The sequence below is a fragment of the Equus asinus genome, chromosome 11 (assembly GCF_041296235.1).
Source record: "Equus asinus isolate D_3611 breed Donkey chromosome 11, EquAss-T2T_v2, whole genome shotgun sequence".
Classification (NCBI taxonomy): Eukaryota; Metazoa; Chordata; class Mammalia; order Perissodactyla; family Equidae; genus Equus; species Equus asinus.
Window position 1 is genome coordinate 3289800 of NC_091800.1, and position 25258 is coordinate 3315057.

At 35.2% G+C, this 25258-nt stretch overlaps 1 protein-coding gene across 12 annotated transcripts in view; it reads left to right on the plus strand.

The window, feature by feature from the left end:
* Positions 1–25258, plus strand: part of LOC106841447 (zinc finger MYM-type protein 2) — a 95895-nt gene that overhangs the window by 60802 nt on the left and 9835 nt on the right. For all 12 annotated transcript variants that reach the window (XM_044777463.2, XM_044777464.2, XM_070520329.1 and 9 more), the window contains 10 exons: positions 503–675; positions 7842–8007; positions 8666–8700; positions 15381–15510; positions 16233–16348; positions 16984–17155; positions 18691–18816; positions 19640–19734; positions 21221–21389; positions 21616–21767. In XM_044777463.2, coding sequence (XP_044633398.1) covers positions 503–675; positions 7842–8007; positions 8666–8700; positions 15381–15510; positions 16233–16348; positions 16984–17155; positions 18691–18816; positions 19640–19734; positions 21221–21389; positions 21616–21767 — 1334 coding nt within the window. The remainder of the gene's footprint in view (positions 1–502; positions 676–7841; positions 8008–8665; positions 8701–15380; positions 15511–16232; positions 16349–16983; positions 17156–18690; positions 18817–19639; positions 19735–21220; positions 21390–21615; positions 21768–25258) is intronic.

The window sequence follows — 25258 nt, forward strand, 5'->3', positions numbered from 1 at the left end:
GAATAGAATAACAAAGCGTTTTCTCTGGACAAGTCAATAAACCAGTTTTACTTCCCTGAAGGTCCATGTAGGGTGACAGAGACAGGTAAGGCTAGAAAAATTCAGCTAAATGCCTACTTAGCTGAATACATCTTTGTTTACTTCATGCTTATCAACAGTCTACATTTCTCTAAAATGCCTATTTGTGGTGTGTTTACTCTATGATACTTAAGCAAGGTTATTTTTAAATAGAGCACAGTTCTGAGACATTACTAGATTTGAATGTCTTAGAGCATTGATTATTTGAACCCACGTGGTATCTAGTATAGTATCCCATGTTCTGTTCCAATTTTTACACATTGGTGTTGATCACAGTAGATTTCACAGTTTTGATCAGGAGAGAAAGGACTTTATATGTGAATTTATAGATGCTTTCTAGAGCTAGTGATCTATTTGACCTATAAGCTCTTTCTCACCTCAAAAAGTGTTTTTTATTTTAATATTAAAAACTTGTATTTTTCAGGCTGCAAACTATTGTACAAACAAGATTTTGCAAGACGTTTAGGATTGAGATGTGTTACTTGTAACTATTGCTCTCAACTGTGTAAGAAGGGAGCAACTAAAGAACTTGATGGTGTCGTGAGAGATTTCTGTAGTGAAGACTGCTGTAAAAAATTTCAGGATTGGTACTACAAGGCAAGTGACTCAAAATTTTTATTATAGCAGCTACTTGAACGAGTCTTTAAAAAAATGTAGTAGTTATTACCATTACGAATACAGTAGGTTATTTATTTTAAAAATGTACACACATTAGGCCTAGCCCAGATTATACAATTCATTAAAATTCTTGTCATTTCAATTTGTTCTTTATAACTTGTAGTATTTTTACTTGTTTTATATCTCAGATATTACCCCAAATTAGGATGCATCTGTATTTTCAGCAGTGTTGTTTAACAAAATGAATTATTTCTCTAAAATTTGTTGTCTTTATTTCACTAAATAGAAATATTTTTGATGACTACTTTATCAGTGTTAAACATTAGCAGGTAATTGTTTTGGATACTTAGGATATATTTTTAAACACTTGTTCTTTGTCTTTTTAATGGTGGATCTTTTGAGAGTTTCAAACTGAAACGACACGATATGGATAAATACAGACCAAAAACATTTAATTTGAAACTGTAGATAACGCGCACGTGTGTCTGTGTATTATTAAAATCTACTTGTAAAAGAGTTAAGATAAATGAACCTTCTGGTTCATTGCCTTGGTTTCTTTCTAGATAAGAAAGTGATTGTAAATTTGGGCTTTGCTTAGTCAGATACTACCCAAGAAAAAGTTCTTAGTTCCTCTGTCCAAAACGTGGAAAACCATCTCAATCCTAAAGCTTTATTATGGATGCAGTTCTAAAGCATGTGAATACAGATGTCATCATAACTTCAAAACTGAAATACTGCTAAATAAACAAACAGTAAAATGGTTGAAATATGTAGAATATTTAGTTCACTTAATGAAAGTGATTAGTGTTAATGGTACTATGTACTTAGGAGAATTCCAGGAATTCTTGGTGTAGTTCTTGAATATCTACAGTTCCGCACGTTAACTTGTTTTTTTTTTAAAAAGAAGAAAGATACTTTCCAAATTGTCAGAGGTTGTTGTGGCTAAGAGTTTTGGTGGACTTTTAAGTTTTACTGTTGCTTCTAACTAATTTGAGCCTTAGAATTAAGGTTCAAATTTTAGAAACACACAGGACAAACACGCTAATACCCTCTATGGATTCCTTTTAGTCTAAACCAATGTCTTGTTCTTTTATAGACAGCAGTTTTGAGAAATCACTCAGAAAATGTTACTTTAATGACTTTAAATATACCGTTTTAGTTTAGCACACACAAATACACCTTCTCCACCATTTAGGTGGTTTTATTTTTGGAAATTTGTTTTGGATAAATCTAGAAACAGTTGTTATTTAGTGGCTACAAATGTGAAAATTCCATTTTGTTATTATCTTTTACCCTCTTCATGATTTATTTTATTGTTTGAGACAGAAGTTCTTACCCTGTGATAATGACCGTTTCCCTGTAATTATTTTACTATACAGATTCCTGCCTAATTGTGTAATTGTGAACCTAAAACTTTAATTTTTTGAAATAGTCTTTCTTGGAAGATTTTGCTTTTTGTTTGTTCATAGCACGCGGAACATATTTCTCTGTTTGGCTTTTTTTTTTTTTTTTAATGTTTCTGCTTTCTTTTATATTATAATTAAAATAGAGAAATCTTTTGGTTTCTTTTTTGGAAAGGAAAAAAGTGTTCTTTGTCGAAAGACCACATTACTCTAGATGTTGCCTTTTGTTCCATTTTGCTATTTATCTTAAAGGATAATTGTATCTGATGTTTCTATTCATGCAGTGTTCAATGATGAAATTTCAGTGAGGTGCAGTTTATTTCAGAATATGTAAGAATATGTTAAATAACCAGTTATAATTATCTGTTTATGTTTAATGTCAGTATTCTATGCATTAAACACATGTTGATTATTATTCCTTGTCTTATTTTAAACCCAACAAATCTTTGTGTAATATACACAATAGCATTATTACATACTATACTAATCTGAGGAATAGAGGTAAGAAAATTTTCGTCACATGGTAGGAATTTGTAAAGCAAGTAACAATGATGATTTTTTTATGCAATCAATAGGAGTACAGTCTTCAAAATGAAGGAAAGAGTTGCTTCTCCTGATTCATCATTGGCCTCTTTGTGGAGGCAGCCAATCTTATAATCAAAGGATAACTTTGTGCTTTCTACTTGAATCAAACTGTAATTTCTTATACCTCTCATGAGTCCCTTCTATTCACTGCTAGCATCATCTTGAAAATGTGGTAAATTGAGTTCCAACCAAATTATAGTTTTTTGACCTTCTTTCCCCTTCCACTTTTTAAATTTAAGAATACAAAGTTTTAGATTTTATTTTATAAAAAGAAGTCCCTTACTAGTCAATCCAGTTTTTATTAGGGCAAGAAAAAAAGTGCCTCATCAAGGAAACTAAAAACAACAGCTAGCCAATTCCAATGTTGCTTCACCTTTAGTCATGAGCTTTGCTCCCTACGTGGAGGAGAACCCAGGTGTTTTTACCTTCTCTTCTCTGTGCTTCAATCTAAGAGACTACCTAGGGTATACATACTTTTTTATTTATGTAAATTTAATTTAAATATTTAGTATTATACTTTTGAAATTACTGCTTATGTTTCTTTTACTTGGCAAGATGTTTTGAATGATCCATGTTTTCTATGAAATGGTTTTTTTTCCCCTTGATAAAGATTTTATTTTTCCTTTTTCTCCCCAAAGTCCCCTGGTACATAGTTGTATGTTTTTAGTTGTGGGTCCTTCTAGTTGTGGCATGTGGAACGCTGCCTCAGCATGGCCTGATGAGCAGTGCCATGTCCTCACCCAGGATCTGAACCAGTGAAACCCTGGACCGCTGAAGCCGAGCGCGCGCACTTAACCACTCGGCCACGGGGCCAGCCCCTGTGTAATGGTTTAATATAATGGTTTGCTTTGGATTTAAAATAGAGAATTATTAAATACTGTCTCTTCTAAGTTGGGATATAAAATCTGTTGAAAACATGCAACTTTAAAAATTCTGAGAATAAAATTTTGTTTTTCTTCTCCCAGATAACTCTTTAGAAGGAAGTAGATTTTACTTTTTCTCAAAGTAAATGTTTCCAGGCATAATGTGAAACCAGGTGGGAGGACAGTTCTTTTGATTTCTGTAAGTGTAAAATTTTTGGAGAAAAAGGATTTAGTATTGTAATGCAATAATAGCTAGGTGTTTCATATATAGCGAAGATAATTCAAAAGACCCACTGTTTCCCGAGAAAGTACTAGTACCTCACAGTACTAATACTTCTTACTACAACTAATAAGCTTTTCTTAAACTTACTGCTTCAGATTACAGTTTTTGAACACAGGTTTTGATTTGTTTAGAAACCAGTAGTGAATGGTAGAAGTATTAAATTATTTAATGCAAGTGCCCTGTAATAGTCTAAACAGTATGACTTACGGGCTTTAATCAAATGAATACTTAATGTTTTAGTAAGTCTTAGTTATTAAAGGATAGCTGAATGAAAAATATTATTGGTCCTTTACATTTTTTTCTTTTTTTTGTCTGTAAATTGCTAGAAATATTGATTTTTCTTTTAAGAAAAATTGTTTTTTCCTCATTTTTATTATTTTTTTTCTTATTCTCCTCAAAGCCCCCCAGTACATAGTTATATATTCTAGTTGTGGGTCCTTCTGATTCTGCTATGTGGGACACCGTCTCAGCATGGCCTGATGAGCAGTGCCACGTCCGTGCCCAGGATCAGAATCAGCCAAACCCTGGGCCACCGAAGTGGAGCCCTCGAACTTAACCACTTGCCATGGGGCCAGCCCCAAATTATTTGCTTTTGAAATTAATTTCAGAAAGATAATATCTAACATTCTTGCTTTAAATGTGCTTTTTTGGTAACTGAAGAATTCCTATCACTTAAATACTATGCATAGTACCCAATCACCTACTCTTTTATCACTGCATTCCTTTTTTTTTTTTCTTTTTTATAATGAATCACTCTGTTATACTCAGACATTGGGACATTATAAAGAATGCCTTTTTAAAATGACTAAAAATCTGCTAATTCATGTATGTTCGTGGTTCCCCCTTGCAAAATTAGATCTGATTGGTGAAATGGGGAACAAGTGGATGGGAAAGTTACAAGGGGGTTTTTGCGTGTGTGTGTGTGTGTGTGTGTATCAACAAAAAACAGAAGTTGAAACTGTCTAATAATTTAAAGGACTATGTCAGTACAGGCTGAATGACCTTTTGTCAATTATTGAAAAAGAGATTCCTGTATTAGCTGAGAGGTTGGATTAAGGTTTTTGAATTAAGAGTTTAGTGTCTGCCTATTATTTAGATTTGTTTGAATCACTGACTTTTTTTTCTTCAAAATAACATACAATTCTCCAATTTTCCACAGTGGCAGGAAAACCTTTTAAACCAGACTTAAGTCACACTTCAGTTCTTATGCTGTAGAAATATTAACCTTTCCTAAGAGTTCTCTTTTGTGGTTGGGAGTGGTGTTGGTAAGGAATGATGGTCATTAATGATGTTTTCAAATTATCCGTTCAATACTTTAGTTCAATTCCAGGCACTTTACCAGGAGTTTGCATTAGTGGCTGTAAAAGAAAAAACAATAAAAAAAAGCGATTCACAAACCTCTGAAATTTTGGTTATGGCATTAAACTTGGAATTAATATTGAGTTCTATTATTATCCTTTCATCCTGAAAAAGTGTATACATATTTTTGTTCCTATTTGCAAATTGGCATTAATTTTGCTCCCCCTTTTTTTTTGGATAGAGAGAAATCATCTACATTATTTTGAATCTCCTGGAAGAAAGGAAAAGTATTATTACTACAAAATCTAAATGTCTTTGATTACAAAATAATGAACTGATTTCATTGTGCCAATTCTTTGGGTGGAATGTGCTTGGTTTTATGCCCTTGGCCTTCTAAATTATTGTTTAAATGTGTAAATTTTACATAGGGACTTTTTCATTGTTGAGTAAAATATGACTTGGTTGATATTAAGTGCTAATATTATTGAAGTCACCACAGAAGATTACCACCAATATAAGATTCAAGCCCACAATTTTTTGAACAAGAGATGTATGTGATATACATATACTTAGAGTCAGCCTAGTCCATGTAGTGATTTGAATATGCTTTATAGAAATTGATTTGGGTTTTATTAATTTGTTATGGTGAGGAATATTGTCACTGAGGTAACATGTGTGCCACTGTTCCTCTATTTTGGATGTGGAACACCATCACAGCTTGGCTTGATAAGTAGTGTGTAGGTCTGTGCTTGGGATCTGAACCTGTGAACCCTGGGCCGCCTAAGCAGAGTGCATGCACTTAACCTCTCTGCCACTGGGCCAGCCCTAGTTTGGGTTTTAGATGTCACATTGAGAAACTTCTTGCAACATTTACTGCTATTAGGATTTGTATTCTCTAGTTATATTAATTCACTGTGTCTTTCCATTGTCTTTGTAACCTGATGTACTAAATAAAGTCCAAGTTTTGACTTGGACTGTCTGCTTTGAGTCCTGTCTTTGCATTTTTAATATTTGGCCTTAGATAAGTCAGGTAACCTATTTGGACCTTAGTTTCTAGTTGTGTCGTGAGGATTATAGAGAGTAGATATACATGCTGGGCTTTTATTTTTCAGATTCTCACTGAATGAGGTAGTTGGGTCACAGCTTCACTTTTGCTCTGTTCTTGCACTGTTTAGGCTCAGTGAGCATGAGGTATAAAAAGGGGAAAAAAAGTTGAAACCTGGAATGCTTCAGTGGTTATTTTAAAGAACAGATTTTGACTGGTGAAAATTTTACATAGCGACCTTTTTCATTATTGAGTAAAATATGACCTGGTTGATATTAAGTGTTAACATTATTGAGATTACCACGTAATATTACCAGCAATATAAGATTTGAACTCACAGTTTTTTGGAGAAGAGATGTGATATTGGCATCACTTAATAGTCATAATTTATACTACAAATCTTCATTCATTTAACATTTATTCAGCAGGAGAAATACCTGACCTGGAGAAAAAAAAGAGCCTGTGTTCTAACCTTGGGGTATGTTTGTTATATAAGACCTGTTTACCAACACAATCACTTGTTAACATTCCTGACTAGAAACTTTGACATAGTATTTATTCATTGAACTCCTGTTGAGACATAAAGTGAGAGATTTCAAAACCCACAGTATAAACTTTAGATTATTTAGAGTAATGAGGAAAAGGTACAGCCATGATTAATTATGAACTACAAAATACTTAATATTTATTGCTTTATCAAAAGTTCTAAGTTGTTAGTTAAACCAAAGTGTAACTTAAAAAATATAGTAATTTATTTCTACTCTAAATCAGAAACGTAATTATCAAAAGAACTATATTTGAAATTAATCATTTATATCTTTTGGTTCACTCATTAAGATGTTAAGAAATAGTGAAAATGGGCAAAATCTAGGGAAAATGGGATCCTGAAACATATAAATTTGTCCCTAGATTATTGATTCATCATCATAAAGTATAACTTTTTATGTATGAATTTTAGTTGGTTTTATTTTGCATATTGGTAGACCAGTTAGGGCTGATTTTGTTTTCTTAGATGTAGATCAAATTTGTTGTCTTAAAATATAATTGTTTTTTAATTAATTAAACATTGAGTGTTTTAAAACATGAACTGGAAGTTCTTGTTATTAAAATTAGTGTATTTATTAAAGCTCTTCAGATTTGTTATATTAAACTGTTGAGAAACAAAAATACTTGGTTAACATCCGTGATTTTCTCATCATAAGAGCTTGCTTCAGAATTATTCGGGTCCTGTACAACTTCTTTAAACTGATTTACTATAAACTATCAGTTGAACCTGGGAGATCTGTTCATCATTCAGAGATTTTCAATGTAATATGATTGTAGGAGACTTCTACCAGTATATCATTATGGCCCTCAAAATATTAAAATACCAGTTTGGTCTACCAATGTTCACTTTTTGGTTATCCTATCTTTGTAATGCTGGTCTTGACTTCTGGTAAGTACAGAAAAGAAATTTGACAATTAGGTAAATTGCTACCTTTCTTTTTTGCTTTTATTGTGGATTTTACTGTATGTTTATGATTTATATTGTAATTTTATTTTTTCTTTGTCAGACATTGTTTTATCACATTTGGCAATAATCACTGATAAACTTAGAAATCTGAAAATGCATGTCTGACTTTTTAAACCTTCTAATTCAAAATGTCTGATCCCTTCCTTTTATTAAGGCTGCAAGGTGTGACTGTTGTAAATCTCAAGGAACTCTTAAAGAGAGAGTGCAGTGGCGTGGGGAAATGAAACATTTCTGTGATCAACATTGCTTATTACGTTTCTACTGTCAGCAAAATGAGCCCAACATGACAACTCAGAAAGGACCTGAAAACTTACATTATGGTATGTAATAATTTAAATAGTAAGTTGAAAAATCTATACAGTAGTCTTTGGTTTCTTAGATCTGAACTGAATTCAAAGTAATGATAATGAATAGGTGATTTTGGAGATAGTTTACTAGCAAGTTCTATAGTTTCTTTGGGTGGGAGTGCCCTGTATGATGTTTCTATAGGTATATTTCTTTTTATTTTATTCTCTTGTAAAAACTTAATGCTAATTGAAGGAATAGAGTCCAGTTGGAGTGGAGAGAACCTAAACAGAGTTATAACAAAAATTTTAAAAAGTTCATTACGTATCCTGTATCATCTTTAAATTTAAATGAAAACCAGTTTTAGAAAATTATATGTGCTTGGGGGTAGGTTGGGAGGAATGACAAAAACCCTTTAGAAGTTGTGACATATTTAAGAGTTAAATTTAAGAGCATAATATTGCGCCCAAAGCAGTGTATACTTTCTGAGGGGACAAAATGGGAAAAGAATTAATTCCACTTACTTAGCTATATATTTCAGCTCTCAAATTTGATACTGTTTACTTAAAATAGCTTAAAATATTTTCTTCAGTAACTGTTTTAAAGATCAGTAAAACTTAATGAGAAATACAGATTTAGAAAATTCTGAAGAAAGTGATATTTGTCTTATTTTAAATTTGTTTATATTTTTAGATCAGGGTTGTCAGACGTCCCGAACCAAAATGACAGTAAGTATTGCTTAAGTAAAGTGCTAAATATTGGTTTTTATAATGTGGCATAAAAAAATAATTAGTCCAATTTAATCTGATCATAATAAAAGACTTTTTACTTTCCTCTGTTTAGGGATGAAAAGGAGGAGTAATAATGTACAAAGGGCGTGCATATTTGGCAAAACTATTCATTAGGGCCAGGCTTGAAGTGGGCCTCTGGTAGAATCATGGGAAATGAGGGTGAAAGGTTAGGCTGGACCAGATATGTATTTATTTCTCAAATAGGGATCTGAAGATCTCTGATGGGGGCTAGGATTTGTAACTTTTTAAATTTGAGAAATACTTCCATAGTGTGTCATGGGTTTTTTCTTTGTTCTTTTTTCTTTAGTCTTTTCCTTTCTTTTGGTGTAATACATCAAATTCTTTTTTTTTTTCTCCCCAAAGCCCCAGTACATAGCTGTATATCCTAGTTGTAAGTCCTTCTAGTTCTTCTGTGTGGGATGCTGCCACAGCATGGCCTGATGAGTGGTGTGCAGGTCCATGCCCAGGATCTGAACCAGTGAACCCCCGGCCACTGAAGTGGAGCGCGTGAACCCAACCACTATGCCACCAGGCCGGCCCCAATGCATCAAATTCTGCTTTTATGTTAGCATTTTAAGACTTTTGTAGGTTGAAAGTGGCCGTTTGTGTGTAATAAAGAAAGAGAACAAGCACTGTTTTGGCGCCCTTGGAAGAGCAGTGAGCCTGCCCTCTGTGTGCTAAGTCTAGCAATATTCACCAGTCTGGGGATACTGGTATTTCTGGCATCCTCATCCAAGGGGAGGTCTACAGTAACCATGTATGGGCATTACAATAAGTCTCTGGGCTGATAAGAAAGAATAAATCCGTGATTCTTAGCTCTGGCTACACATTAGAATCACCTGGGGAGTTTTCAGTGTCTGGGCCCAAACTCAGAAATCCTGTATGTTTGAAATGTTCTTCAGGTGACTTCAGGTGATTTTAATATTTAACCACTGTTTAGAGCCACTGCTATGGATGAAAGGTTGGTGTTTTGTATTATTCCATTCAGTTTTTGTTTTTAATGTTAATAGTTAAAATCCTAGAAAAGTAAGAGTGCTTTTTCCTTTGCTTTCCTCCCCTATGTGTCATGCATTGTGAAAATGGTTTTTTTTTTGTTTGTTTGTTGTGAGGAAGATTGGCCCTGAGCTAACATCTGTTGCCAGTCTTCCTCTTTTTGCTTGAGGAAGGTTGTCACTGAGCAAACATCTGTGCCAGTCTTCCTCTACTTTATGTGAGATTCTACCACAGCATGGCTTACCAAGCAGTGCTAGGTCCGCATCTGGGATCCGAACCTGCGAACTCTGGGCTGCCGAACTGGAGCGCGTGAACTTAACCGTTTTGCTGCTGGGCCAGCCCTGGAAATGTATTTTTAAGTTAGATAATTCAGAAATACATAAAAGTATTCAGTTGAATCATCTCATTTTAATACTAGGCACTTTTATCCATTCTGAGGCATATAAACATGATGACTCCCTGTTTTGTTATCTTGGTGCAGCCAAAAGGCAACTCCTCAACATTGTTTCAAGGCTTTTGACCAAGTCTTCAAGAAACTCCTTCTACCAGCACAATATTAAACTCTTTTCTTCTCTCACAGCACTTGAACCATATTATATGACAGAGGGAAGGAGGGAGCATTATTAGTAGGGAAGGACAAGCCAGTGTGCCACTGCAGCTGCTGCTTTTTGTCTTACAAAGTCCTCTCCCATCTCTTCTTTTTAAAGACTTTGGAATCTTTTAATTACCACCCCCACCTCAACCCCCAATAAACTTCAAAAGATGAGGGCTTAGCTGTATAATTTTGGGAAAATTGCTTCATTGTTCTTTCTGTAAATTTCCTTATTTGTAAAATGAGGATGAAGATAGTACCTACCTCAGGGTTATCACATAGTAAGTACTAAACACATGGTAGCTGTTGTATTCCAGAACTCATCAAGACAGTATGTGTAATAGTTAAGAACATAATGAGATGAAACTACTCGTATTTTTAGTTCTGTCACCTTTATCAGGTTGTGTAACTTCTGAGCCTCAGTTTCCTCATCTGTAAAATGGGAGTGATAAAAAGACCTACCTCTTGTGGTGTTATGAGGATTAAATCACTCATTTTGTGAGTTAGGTAACTCTGGTGCTTTACATGGTGTCCTAGTCTACTTGAGCTACTATAACAGAAGGCCATAGATGAGGTGGCTTATTAACAACGTATTATTTCTCACGGTTCCGAAGTCTGGAAAAGTCTTAAATTCAAGGTGCCAGCAGATGTGGTGTTGCTGAGGGCCTGCTTCCCAGTTCATAGATGGCCATCTTTTCGCTGTGTTCTCACATGGTGGAAAGGGTGAGGGACCTCTCTGGATTTCCTTTGATGAGAACATTAATCTCATTTATGAAGGCTCTGCTCTCATGCCCTTATCACTACCTAAAGGTCACACTTCCGAAGGCCATCACATTGGGGATTAGCTTTCAACATGAATTTTAGGGGCATACATTGTTTCTAGCACATGTCCCTGGTGTATAGCAAATACTCAACAGATGATGGCTTTTGCTATCATAATTTTTATTATTTTGAGTCCTTATTCAGTACTCATTGTAATAGGTATAGACTCCGCCTGTTGCCTGTCAGAGAAGTGGGAAGCATTATCAAGTGTGGGTTTCCACCAGCTGTTGTAGTTCAATTGACCTAAGGTAATATTGGCAGAATGACAGGAGGTGAAACATCAGTAGTCTAGAACATCTATGATTTTAGAAACTTTGTTCTTTAGTGGGGATTCTAGAGTATTTCCCAGTTCAGACCCAATTACCCGGTGCTTGTTATGTAGTAGATCCTCAATAACTTAAATTATTCCCATTTTACAACTGAGGAATTGAGGCACAAGAGATTGAGGGACTTGCTTGACGTTACACAGCAATAGTGTAGGGAACCAAGTTCCCTAGCTCCTTGTTCATGACTGTCTCTTACAGCTTGATTAATTATACCGTTTGAAATCCTGATGAATCTAGAATAAGCTCTCACTAGCACCAACCCCTTTGGCCGTATGTGTTTATTTGTAACTCATAAGATATCCGCCATAAACAGGTTTGTTTTTATGTATATCCTTCCAGACCTTTAAATGCGCACAAACTTTAAATAGTAAGTGCTTTATTTTAGTACAGTCAATCCGCATTATTTGTATTTGTGAGTTTTCCTACTGTCTAAAATTTATTTGTAACCCCTAAATCAATACTCATGGCACTTTTCGAAGGCATTTATAGACATGTGCAGAGCGATGAAAAATGAGTTGCCTGAGGCACATCTTCCTGCCAAGGCCGAACAAGGCAAGGCTTTACCGTCTTTTCTCAGCTCATACTGTAAGCAAGTGTCCCTTTCAGTCTAATTAGTGCCATGTTTTTTTGTGCTTTTTGTTGATGATTTTGCTATTTAAAAGGTTTCTCCAAGTGTAGTACTGAAGTTCTCTCTTGTGTTTCTAAGCACAAGGAGGCCGCTATGTGCCTTGCGAAGGAAATAAGTGTGTTAAGTGAGCTTCATTGAGTTGGCTGTGAGATGGTGTTCATGAATCAGCAATATGGTACATCCAGAAAAAAGAATAAAAAATTTGCCTATCTGTAGATGAGGCAACTCCCAGTGCTAAAGTAAAATCTATAGTGCATGGTGAAACTATGGAAAAGATAGAATAGTAACCAAATTTGTGGACTCTTGAATTTATGACTGATTTTTAAAAAAGCATAGTGAACAGCATTATTTTGAGCCTTTCTGCTCACAGCACGTTACCCAAGATGAGGAAAATGTTAAACCTTTCTTGCTTAGTGCTGGCTGGCTCATGCATTTGAAGGCGATATGGTGTGAAAAATGTTAAACTTGCAGGAGAGGTGGGTTCTGCAGATCAGGATGCTGTGGAAGAATACCTGCTAAGTGTTTTTTCAGGAAGAGGGTTATATGGACAAGCAGGTTTTCAGTGCTGGTGAGACTGACCTGTTTTTTTATAAAATCTTTTGCAAATGACCCTATATAATACAAGTGATATCCAAAGCCCCTGACTTTCAGTCGTTCAGAGACCCTGCATCCTTGCTGTTGTGTGCCGATGACAGGGGGAACTTTAAGTGCAAACCCCTTATGGTGAGCAGATCCCAAAATCCACAAGCAATTAAAGCGAAAAAACTGAAACGTATGCCAATACGTTAGAGGTGGGACAAAAAGGCATGAATCTGGTCTCAAATATTCTGGGATTGGGTGCACAACTGCTTCATCCTAGATGTTGAACACTATCTACAGAATGAAAACCTTGCCTTCAAGGATTTATTGTTGTATAATATCCATTGCCGTGGAGAACTCAAAAATGCGCATCTCACTGTAGTTCTTTTTATGCCCTCAAACACTGTGTCTCTCATCGAACCTTTGGTCAGGGCGTAGTTAAAGCTGTCAAGGCCTGCTTCAGGAGGGAGCTTGGGAGGCTCTCAGCACCAACAGGGACACCACCACGATAGCCCACCGGAAGTCAGTCACTGTGTGCAGCAGTATTGCTTCGGTTGGCACAGCTTAGGACAGCATCAAGCAGGCTATTGTGCATGACTGTCAGGAAAATGTTTCACCAGATTGTATGAAAAACTTTGAAGTCTGAAGGTGTTACAGAAAGTAAAAAGAACACTGTTAAAAACATAATGCATATTGCATGCAAATAAGTAGAGAGGGCTTTGGGGACATGAAGGAAGAAGACGTGGATGAAATTTTGGCGGAAAAGGCAGTTAGAGCCCACTAAAGAAGACCTGGACAGGATGGCAAAACAAGGTATCAGATTTGGTGATGAAAGCCAGCCTGAGACTTCCAAAAATTGTCCCTCTAACAGCAGCTAAAATAACGGAATGGAATTCTGCCTTGGAATAATTGTCAGTAACATGGAAGAATGTGACCCTATGCTTGAGCAAAGCCTCAAATTTAAGCACCACTATGTTTGTGCCTTACATCAAGATGCTTAAAAGATTTGAGGCAAAAAGCCAAGCAGACAAGGCTGACTTAATTTTTGAAGCCAGTATGGGAGCAAGAATCACTGACACTTTCAAAAAGTTGCAAGAGCCAAATTCCTGAGGTAGAACTGCCAGGTGTCACCATGCCACCATCATCGACGTCTTCCTCTTCTGCAGAATAAGTTCCATCAAGCTCTCCCTTGCTTGTCTTGGGGCATGCCAAGGTTGAGAGGTTTAACTGCACAGTGCACTGCCCCATCGTACATCCTGCAGCTCCACCAATAGTAAGATGTTAAATGTTTTTTATAAAACTTTAAATGCTTAGTTTTGGGGTTTTTTTTTAGGACTTTATTTGTATCACTATACAATATACAGTGTGTTCACAGTAATGCGTATGAGTACTGTGCAGTGTGTGTATACTGTATCTGCGTGTGAGTGTACATGTCTGAGTGAAAGTCAATAATTACAGTATAGTAGAGAGCATTACACAAATGCTGTAATCATATATTTTAAAGAAATACTGCATATAATTATTTGTAAGAAATACATAGTAAATAAAGTGTGTTTCAACAGAAGCAAGGTTATGTATTGATCTGTTGATGAAAATGTGACCAGAACCTCTCAGGAACCTAACCCTCTATTTCTTTCTGGAGCAATGGTGTGGTATTCACCACTTCTTCATGGCGACTGTTCATGGCAATTGTGGAGAACTTAACTAGCCCAGATTATGAGAATTGACTGTATTAGTATTCTGTACCATTTTTCCCACATCAATAGGTGGTATGGAGAGCACTTTATCTTTAATTCCTTATGGACAGGTCTTCAGCTTATTTTAGATTTTATTTGTGTGTGTGTGTTTTGTTTTTTTGTTTTTTTCATTTGCAAATAATGCTATGGTGAATATGGTGAAAACATCTGAAAGACTATCTATAGGATAAGTTTCTAAAATTGCAATTGCTGGGACACAGGAAACACCCAACTTAAAGTTTGGTAATATTTGTGGTAATTCTTTTCATCATTTTTCTCTTTTCAAATTCAGTACTGTGTATAAGCTGTTTATCCAGTAGAGGGAGCTAAAGTACCAGATAGCCATCAGAACTGTAGGAACTTTCTTTTTCTCAAATAACTTTAAAAGAGCCTTATTATTTTCAAAATTCAGGTTAACCACCTTTTTTACTTAAAAGTCAGAATTGTCTTTTTATGTCTTTTAAAAATATGCTGATGGTATCCTTTAAGGTAACACAAATCTGTAAAATGATTGATTACTGCTGCTTTGCCAGTAGTGGGATAGATTCCTATTGATCCTTCCACATTAAGACTATGGTAAACATAGTAATAACAACATAATTTGTTTATACTCTTCCACTTTTTGTCTTGTTTTGTTTTTGGTGAGGAAGATTGTCCCTGAGCTAACATCTGTGCCAGTCCTCCTTTATTTTGTGTATGGAATGCCACCACAGCGTGGCTTGATGAGTGGTGCTAGGTCCCCACCTGGGATCCAAACCCATGGACCCTGGGCTGCTGAAGCAGAGCGCGTGAACTTAACCACTATGCCACACGGCTGGCCCCTGTACTCTTCCACTTTTGTGTATTCCCTCTGCAGGACCTAGAAACCAGTATTTCATTAACTCCAGGAAGTAATAAAAATTAGAGGCAAAAATAAAATGTTTCTCTTTGCTTCTCTATAGGGTTCAGCGCCACCTCCTTCTCCAACACCTAACAAAGAGATGAAGAACAAAGCAGTTCTTTGCAAACCTTTAACCATGACAAAAGCTACTTACTGTAAACCTCACATGCAGACCAAATCTTGTCAGACAGGTAACTTAGGAAAATTGGACTTACATGCTTCCCTTACACCTCAGCTAAGAAACTCATGCTCTTCTCAAGTAATAGCTACAGAATAGATTTGTTTGGTCCACTTTCTCATTTTCTTTTGATTTTGCTTATCCAATTTTATATATTGACTAGAGAATACAGCATGTCATTTAAAATCATCAATGAAAATCACCCTCTGGTAAAAGGCTAGAAAACAAATTACGTTACAAGTGAAAAAATGTTGTATCAAAAATTTCCTTGAGGCTAAGACCCAGTGAAGTTACAGTATTCTCTTGAGAAAATCACCTTATGTGTGGTCTGTAATGATGATAATTCTCTTTCCTTGTCAGAACGAGATGAAATAGTTAAAATATGTGTTTTCATCAAATTTAGATGTTAGCTGTATTCTAATTGTTTGATGAAATAAACATTTTTGTGGGAGTTGTGAGGGGAATCTGGTAAGGTGACTGAAACTATATAAAGTTTTTAAAGGATATTTTCTTTCTCTTAAAAAAAAGGGCCTTAATTCTATTTGTGCTCTCTATAACTTAGAACAGCTACTGCATTAAATTTTGTTAAGTTACCTAATTTTGTGAAAACTGGGAATTTCTTTAAAATGGGCACTGAGGCACTTACTTTTCTTTGTTACCAAATTATTTTAATATTGAGCAGCTATATTGAAGTGCTAGTTACCGTTTCTCCGTGAACACGCTTTGTATTTTTAGATGATAATTGGAAGACAGAATACGTCCCGGTGCCTATCCCTGTGCCTGTGTACATCCCAGTGCCCATGCACATGTACAGCCAGAATATTCCTGTGCCTACTACGGTTCCTGTTCCCGTAAGTCAGCTGTTAAGTTCTTTTTCATTTTGAGATTCGTCAGGCGTATATGGGAGAACAGTGTTGTTTAAGTTACTCCCTGGGTGAAGCTCGTGAAACAGAGGTTTGAGTCTTTGCCTTTCTTCAACAATTAGCTTAGGTTTGGACGAATCTCTGTCAGTGTTGCTTCATGTTTAATCAGGTGTGTGTTCACCCTTTAGAGAGAAATTCAGCAGAGGTCTTGTCTGCTTTACTAATGTTGTCTTTTACATTTGAGTTCACTTTAGAAGGATCTGTGAAGCTGTAAGGTTTAGAACTGAAACATGGAATAGAGTTTCATATAAATTCATTACATTACTTCATCCTAAATCATTTGCAGTATTTAGGACACTGTGTCAGGGCTTGGCTATTGTAGACCCCTGGGGGACAGAAATGCCTCAAAAATTGTTTTTCTTTAATTTTTATTTCAAAAAGCATCTGCTTGTATTCTGGGGTTTTTTGGTCACAGTTGACCTCTTAGTTTTCATATGTGTTCCTTCCAAACTTTTATTCAGTATGGTATTGTCAAATAGATCATATGTCAGACTAATTTTTAATTTGGAAAAAATGCCTTTTAATGTTGAGTAAACCTAACAGTGCATCCTTTGGTTAATTAGGTGCCAGTTCCTGTTTTTCTGCCTGCCCCGTTGGACAGCAACGAGAAGATCCCCGCAGCAGCTGAGGAGCTCAAACGCCAAGTTTCTTCAGATCCTCTTGATGCAGAGTCGCTCGCAGGGACAGATGCGGTGACTGAGGATGAGGGGAGAACAGAAGCTGCCAGCATCAACAGTGAGCTGCACTCTGTTACACCTTGTGAACACGTGTATTGTTAGTTTTTAATAAGTGTTGTGATTGATACAGTGTTCCAGGGCATATCGTTGTGTTTCAACTTGATGTGGGAGTGGGGGAAGGATTGCAACAAAAACGTGTTCTATATCAAGAGATCCACACTATATCTAGCTAGGTGCTCTATTTTGCCAAGCCCAGTTTCAAGTAGGAATTTGTACAGTCCCTGTTTTAGTAGTAATAGCATTTGACTTGTAAAATCAACTCAAAATTATTCTTGTTTTAATGAACTAGCTCAGACACAAAACTGACTTGTAGTAGGCTTTCATAATGATCCAGGGGCCTGCCTGGTGGTGCAGCAGTTAAGTTCGTGCCCTGTGCTTCAGTGGCCTGGGGTTCGCTGGTTCAGACCCTGGTGTGGACCTGTGCACCGCTTGTCAAGCCATGCTGTGGCAGGAATCCCACATATAAGGTAGAGGAAGATGGGCACAGATGTTAGCTCAGGGCCAGTCTTCCTCAGCAAAGAGAGGAGGATCGGCAGTGGATGTTCGCTCAGGACTAATCTTCCTCAAAAAACCAAAAAAAAGATCCAAACTCTTCTTTTGTAATGGTTATTCCCAATTTTGTCTAGTGATTATTCTAATAAGGTATTTGCATTATCTAAACCAGCGTTTATCCTAACTCTCTTAGGCTCGTGCTTGCCAAATCGTATATAGCATGATGAATGTTTTGTGGATGATTCTGTCTCTTAGAATATTTATTCCTACCCTTCATTCTCTAGTGACACCCAGAGTCCTCTTTCAACCGTGAACTGCCCAGTTCCCTTTACCCTAGAGCACAATAGCAACACTATATATTTCATAATGTGACAGTGTTTGTAAAGTGTTTTGTTATGGAGTTGTGAAATTAATTTAGTGGGTTGCACCCAGTTTTTTTAAAAAAATGAAGTGAAACGGGGAAAAAAGTGTGAATTCCTCACAGAAAGGGTATTGTTTGGTGAAACCTTTGTTTCCAGTGTGTGTGTGCATGTGTCTGTTTGTCCTTCTGTCTCCTGCCACCACCCTCAACAGTGCGTTTCTTACTGTGGATTCAATGCAAAAACTTTTGAAAACAACTGATCAGAACATTGGAAGACAGTTGTAAATAAACATATATTGAATGATGGGGAAAACCTAGGTCACAAATCAAAAAGAATGTTGAAAATTATCTACCCTTATTAGTTTATTTTTGACAAGAGATTGCTTTTAGAAATACTCAGCATATCAGAGCTGTTTTACTATCAAACACGCTTATTAACTTTTGAAGTGGGGCAGTCAAAAACTTACAGGATTAAAAGTTTTTGTATACTTATGATTAATAATTATAAAGTTTATACTAGTTTACATTTCAAGATAGCTATGACTTTTCCTTTTATGACATTTATATAAGTATTCTTGTTTTGTATTTACAGTTAAATGATTTCCTTTTGCCAGATTAAATTACAGGTACTGTTGAGGTTTTCTATTATAATTTCTGATGATATTATGAATTGATTACAGGTATAATTATTGAAACAGACATAATTGGTTCAAATCTCTTGAAGAACTCTGACCCAGAGACACAGTCCAACATGCCTGATGTACCATATGAACCAGATTTGGATATCGAAATAGATTTTCCTAGAGGTACTCAAAATGCTATTTTATTCTTTCAACGTGAGCTGTGGTTATGGAATTTAGTTATGGAGTCAACTGTGAATCTGATCATTAACCATTTAGTGCTCGAGTCATTGCCTTTATTGTTCATATTTGTCTTCTCTTTTTTACCCAAATTACTCAACAGTTAACTTTTGAAATGAGGCACAGGATTGAATTGTAGGGACCTAAAAAGAATTTTTTAGAGCCTTAAGAAGAACCTTTCTCAAAGTAATTCAGTATAGAAAATTTCAAAGAAAGAGAAAAGAATAAAGAAGTGTTGTCTTTTTTTAAAATTTAAATAAAATATTGATAGTATTTTCCTTAAGACCTTTTTGAAAATTAAGTTTACCTTCAAAGGGAAAAAATTATTTTCAGGTCTTTTGTTGTAAAAGAAATGTGTTCTGTTTTTCATTATTTATTTTCTTAATTTATCAATGGCTAATAAGCACATTGAGTAGAATGTAAAACATTTTATTTTGGAAAAGATTTAATAAATTGAAACAGATTTGTATTGAAACCATTTAGATCTTATAATTGAATTTTGGGTTGTAATAATTTTTCTGATATGTTAAACATTTCCATGAAAATTCTGTGTTGCTATTCATTATACATTATTTTTAATAGTCTGAACAGGGTTTATCAGCATTCATAGACCATGTTAGATACAGAAAATCACTCACTCTGCATCCAGCACAGGTTACCCCCACATGCTTGTGCCCGTTCATATCCTGTGGTTAGTTCTTTGTTGGCTATGTAACATAAGCCTGTGCTATTGTGTTTGCAATGAAAATTCTTCTGATTCAATTGTCAGCTGCTGAGGAGCTTGATATGGAAAATGAATTTTTATTACCACCTGTTTTTGGAGAAGAATATGAAGAACAGCCTAGACCTCGATCTAAAAAAAAGGTATAAAATTTAGTAATATTCTTGCATTTGCCTAATTTCTCTCTATATAACTATAGAGTAAGGATACAGTGATCTTCAGTTGTACCTGAGAATATGGGAAGCTATTTTGTTTCCTAGATTTAAAAAGACTTTAAGAGGTAAAGTTTTTATTACTTCATTTCTAAATAATAAAAATGTCTCAGATTTAGTTGTAACTTCATAGAAGAGTGAATATTATTGCCACTTAGTTTTTCTTTTTAATTTCGTCTTGATAAAAGGTTGACATAGTTGGGAAAAAGAATTCAGTTATTTGGCAAGAATTGAGTCTATTTTCTAGGGGGCTATTTTTGCTACCGTTACTTCTGATGACACTAATCAGTGAGATTGAGGTACACAGTTAATTATATCTGGTCTCTTTTAAGCATGCCAACTCATAGGACGACATGCTGGATGGTTTAATCATTCAGGCAGACCAAATCTAAATCTGTTAATAGGTACAATTGTTTTAAATATTTGATCAACAATTTTCTGTATGTGTAATTTCCAACATTAAGCAAGAGCAAAAGAAAACAAAAGATGACTTCCACAAATTTCCACCCCAAAAAAGAAAGAAAACTGAAAAAGGAGTGCCTGCAGTAGAACGAAGTTGGACTCCTACTTAACACCACACTCAAAAATTAACTGCGAAGGGGTTGTAAGACTTAAACTTAGGAATAAAATTATAAGACTCTTAGAAGAAAACATAGGCCTGAATCTTCATTATTTCCTTAGGTTAGGTGTTGATTCTTAGTTACAACACCAGAAGCACAAGGAACAAAAGGAAAAAATAGATGAATTGGACTGACTACTTCAAATTAGAAATTAGAAATTTGCCATCAAAAAAGTGAAAAGGAGGAGCTGGGCTGGTGGCATAGTGATTAAGTTCAGCACACTCCACTTTGGTGGCCCGGATTTGTGGGTTTGGATCCAGGGTGCCGACCTGTACCACTCATCAAGCCACTCTGTGGAGCCATCCCACATACAAAATAGAGGAAGATGGGCACGGATATTAGCTCAGCGACAGTCTTCCTCAGCAAAAAGATGATTGGCAACAAGGGCCCATCTTCCTCATCCCCCCAAAAAAAGGGTGAAAATGAGTGGTCATTCCCTATAAGGTGGAGTCATTGAAAAGTTCCTCAGATTCTCTCTTAGATTAATATTTAGAATCCTCTTATTTTAGATTTTTAGTTTAATGATGTCTTATATTTAATTTCTCATCATTAGTGACTCATGGCAGAAGTTAATATGATTTTGTTGTACAAAGTGGTTTTTGTAGAAATATGGCATTCTTAAAGATATATTTCAAATAATGTTGTAGGTAGCTATTCTCAAATTCAGGAATACCGGTCAATTTTAAGCATGTAAGTATATTTCTCTTTGATTTGCATTTGTTGAGAGATGGGTTACATAAGGTCATGAAATAATATAGGCTTAAAAAAAAGATTTTACAGTGGTATTTTACTCACAGGGAGCCAAGAGAAAAGCTGTATCAGGATACCAGTCTCATGACGATAGTTCTGACAATTCAGAATGCAGCTTTCCTTTCAAATATACGTATGGTGTAAATGCATGGAAACACTGGGTCAAAACTAGGCAACTTGATGAAGATCTTCTGGTTTTAGATGAGCTAAAATCTCGTAAGTATTCTGATTTTGTTTCCCCATGTCCTTTTTAAAATCAAGATTTTTATTAACTACTTTTAATTTAAAAAAAAATACATGTAGCTTAAAGCATTGTAAGTATGTTTAAATGTAGCTTTTATTTTACTTTTAAGTTCTTATATAGAATAAATTAATTTCAGAAAGTTTCTTAATCTTAAGACAGTAAATAATAATAATTACTAATTTTTAAATTTCCTTTTAGCTAAATCAGTAAAGTTAAAAGAGGATCTACTCTCTCACACCACAGCTGAGCTTAACTATGGATTAGCCCATTTTGTCAATGAGGTCCGACGGCCAAATGGAGAGAATTATGCACCTGACAGCATCTATTATCTTTGCCTTGGGATACAGGAGGTGAGTAATTTAATGGCTACTTTTGAATATAATATTAATAAGAGAGGTGGTTGTGGTAGTTCTTGGAGAGAGAAATGTTATGCTTCAAGAATATTAAGGGTAGCTTTATGGAACATGATGATTTATTGGCTTACCAAGAAAGACAAAGAAGAATTTAATCTATTACGAAATACTATAATATTGTAAAGGATTTTCTTAGCTACTTTATATTTAGGTGTTTCTGCTATAATGAGATATGTTCCTAAAAATCCTCAAGTTCTTTAAGACAGTGTACCAAAACCAAAAAGAATTTTTGTGAAAAACAGAGTTCGTGACGGGCCACTTGAAATTCTCTTGTAACAGGCCTAATAAAGTTGTATATTTATTACCATATATATGATAATCAAAATGCCATCATTCTCTCCTTACAATTGCAAATAAATGAATTTACGTTCTGAGGCATATGTAATCGTGTCATCTACGAATAAACACAGTTTTACCTCTTTTTTTCCCCAAGCTGCATGTCTTTTATTTCTTGCCTTATTACATTCGTTAGGGGCCTTTCCCCTACCCACACCCACAACTTTGAATGGAAGTGGTGAGAGCAGAAACCCTTGCCTTATTTCTCATCCTTAGGGAAGGTCTTTCACCATTAAGTATGGTGTTGCCTGTAGGTTTTTTTGCAGCATCGTGTTACCAGGTGGAGGAAATTCTCTTCTGTCCATAGTTGGCTGACAATTTTTCTTTTGATTTTGTTGCTGAGAGTTTTTGTCATAAATGGTTATTGAATTTTGTCAACTGTTTTTTCTGCGTCTATTTAGACAATCATATGGTTTTTCTCCTTTATTCTATTAATAATGGCGTATCAGTAAATTTTCAGGTGTTAAATCAACCTTGAATTCCTGGGATAGACTCCTCATAACCCTGTTACAGGAAGTTGAGTCTCTGGATTGCTTTTTACTGAATGAATTATTTAAATATTAGAACTCCAAATTCTATTAGAGGTTTGAGAGCTAACTGGATTGCATAATGAATGCTTATAAATTATGTCTTTAAATAGGGTTTTTTCTCCCCCAATTTTTAAAAATTTTTGTTTATCTTATTTATTTTTTTGAGGAAGATTAGCCCTGAGCTAACATCCACCACCAATCTTCCTCTTTTTGCTTAGGAAGATTGGCCCTGAGCTAACATGCATGCCATCTTCCTCCACTTTATATGTGGGCTGCCTGCCACAGCATGGCTTGATAAGTGGTGCATAGGTCCTTGCCTGGGATCCAAACTGGCGAACCCCAGGCCACCGAAGCAGAGCTCACAAACTTAACTGCTATGCCACCGGGCTCTTTCCCCCAATTTTTTATTGTGGTAAAATATACATAACATGAAATTTACTACCTTACACTATTTTTATGTGTATAGTTCAGCAGTATTAAGTGCATTCATAATCTTGTGCAAACATCATGACCATCCATCTCCATAACTTTCATTTTGTAAAACTGAAACTCTATACCCGTTTGACAGTAACTCCCCATTCTCCCCTCTTCCAGCCCCTGGCAACCACTGTTCTATTTTCTGTCTCTATAAGTTTGACTAGGTATCTCACATAAGTGAAATTGTACAATATTTCTCTTTTCTTTGACTGGCTTATTGCACTTGGCACAGTGTCCTCAAAGTTCATCTGTGTTGTAGCATACTGTAAAGAAACTTCCTTCCTTTTTAAATAAGTTCTTTATGTACTAAAAAATGTTTCCTCAAAAAATTTTTTTTACTACTGAACAGTACCCTTAAAAATGGTTAAGATGCTAAATTTCATGTTCTGTGTATTTTTTACCACAATTGGAAAAAAATTGTTTTACTATTTTCATCATCAGACATATTTTCACAGATTTGATTTAATTTTTGTGAAAGACTGTATGGTATTTATAAGCAACTTTAAACATCCTAAAACTCAATATAAAGATAAGCTATCTAAAATAAACTTGCCAGAAATCATTACTGTTTAATGTTACTTCCGTGTTTACAGAAATAGAAGCTAATTTTGGACGATTGTGCATATTTTTCTGTCGCATAAAATAAGATAATGTTGAAGAAGAAGTGTGCTTGTCTTAGATATGTCTATAGAAGGAATAACATCTTTAGCTGTAAGGACTAAGTCTTGTGAATGGACACAGGAGTAGGCAGCCACTTCCGTGTTTGGAGTTGCTTTTCTGTGAATTGTCCCTTTGTGTATTGGGTTGTTTATCCCTGTCAGTTTGTGAGAGTTCCTTGTTTATTCTAGATGTAATTCTTTGTTATCCCCAACTTTTTTCCCAGGTTTTTAATTTTTTTTATATGCTAAGTCTTTTATCTGGAGGAATTTGTTTTTTAAGAAGAGTATGAACTCCATTTACCAAATTAAAAAATACAGTAAACTCACTTATATGGCTTGTTAATTTGAGTTCTGTGTAAATAGTTTTCTGATAATTAAATTCTATTAAAATACATATAACATTTTTAAACTTACTTAATCTTTCTTTGATTCAGAAGGGCCTTAAGAATTTGCCTTATTTTTCATAGCAATGGTATGGTGGATTCAGAGTTTTGCTAATCCTTCTTTCATTGGTTCATTTAAGAAACATTAGTTAAGTGCTTATTTTATGCTGAACACTGAACATTGGAGTAGACTTTACATTTTTTAATTATTTACTGTTTTCCACGCAATGTGCTAAGTGCTTGACATGTCATTTAATCCTCTCGGCAACCTTACTATTACCACCATTTTTTGATGAGGAAGCAGAGTTGAGTAGCTCACCCAAGGTTACACAGCTCATACATTTTCAATCTGGTAAGCAGTTTGACTTGAAAACCACTATAATATGCTCTGCTCAAGGATTTGAAGTATATAGACAAATAATATTTAACAGTGCTGTACTCATGGTATGGTATGTTGGTGACACAGAATAGGGGCTAATCGATTCTTCCTAAGAATGTAGTGTGAGAAAAAAGAACAATGTTTCGAGAAGACCTTTTAAATTGAGTTTTGAAGTATATCTAGAAATTTACTAGACAGAAAGGTGGAGGGAAGAACATGGCATTCCAAAAAGAGAGAAATATATGCAAGGGCACAGTTTTCCAGGAACTTCTTGGCGTGGCTAGAATAGACTGAAGTGTGGAGAGCTTTGGGGGTGGGTATGAAGTAGGTAAGAGTCATATCACAAAGGGCCTGTGTTCCTTGAAAAATGTTTAGACCTCGTCTTTTATCCAGGGTGAAACATGAAAAGGTTTTTTTGCATTTTTAAGGATCACACTGGATATTTTTTCTTGGAGGTAGGCAGCTGAAACAAGTTATTGTGCAGAACTACTGATTTGTGTCTAAATTAATGGTGGGTTATTTTACATTTTTCTTAATGAAGCTGTATGTAAATAGCATTTAATAAGAACCAATTTTAGACACTTATAAGTAGAATCTCTTAAATATATCTAATAGCCATAAAATTGTGTCTTATATTGCCAACATTTATTTTATAAATTGTTTT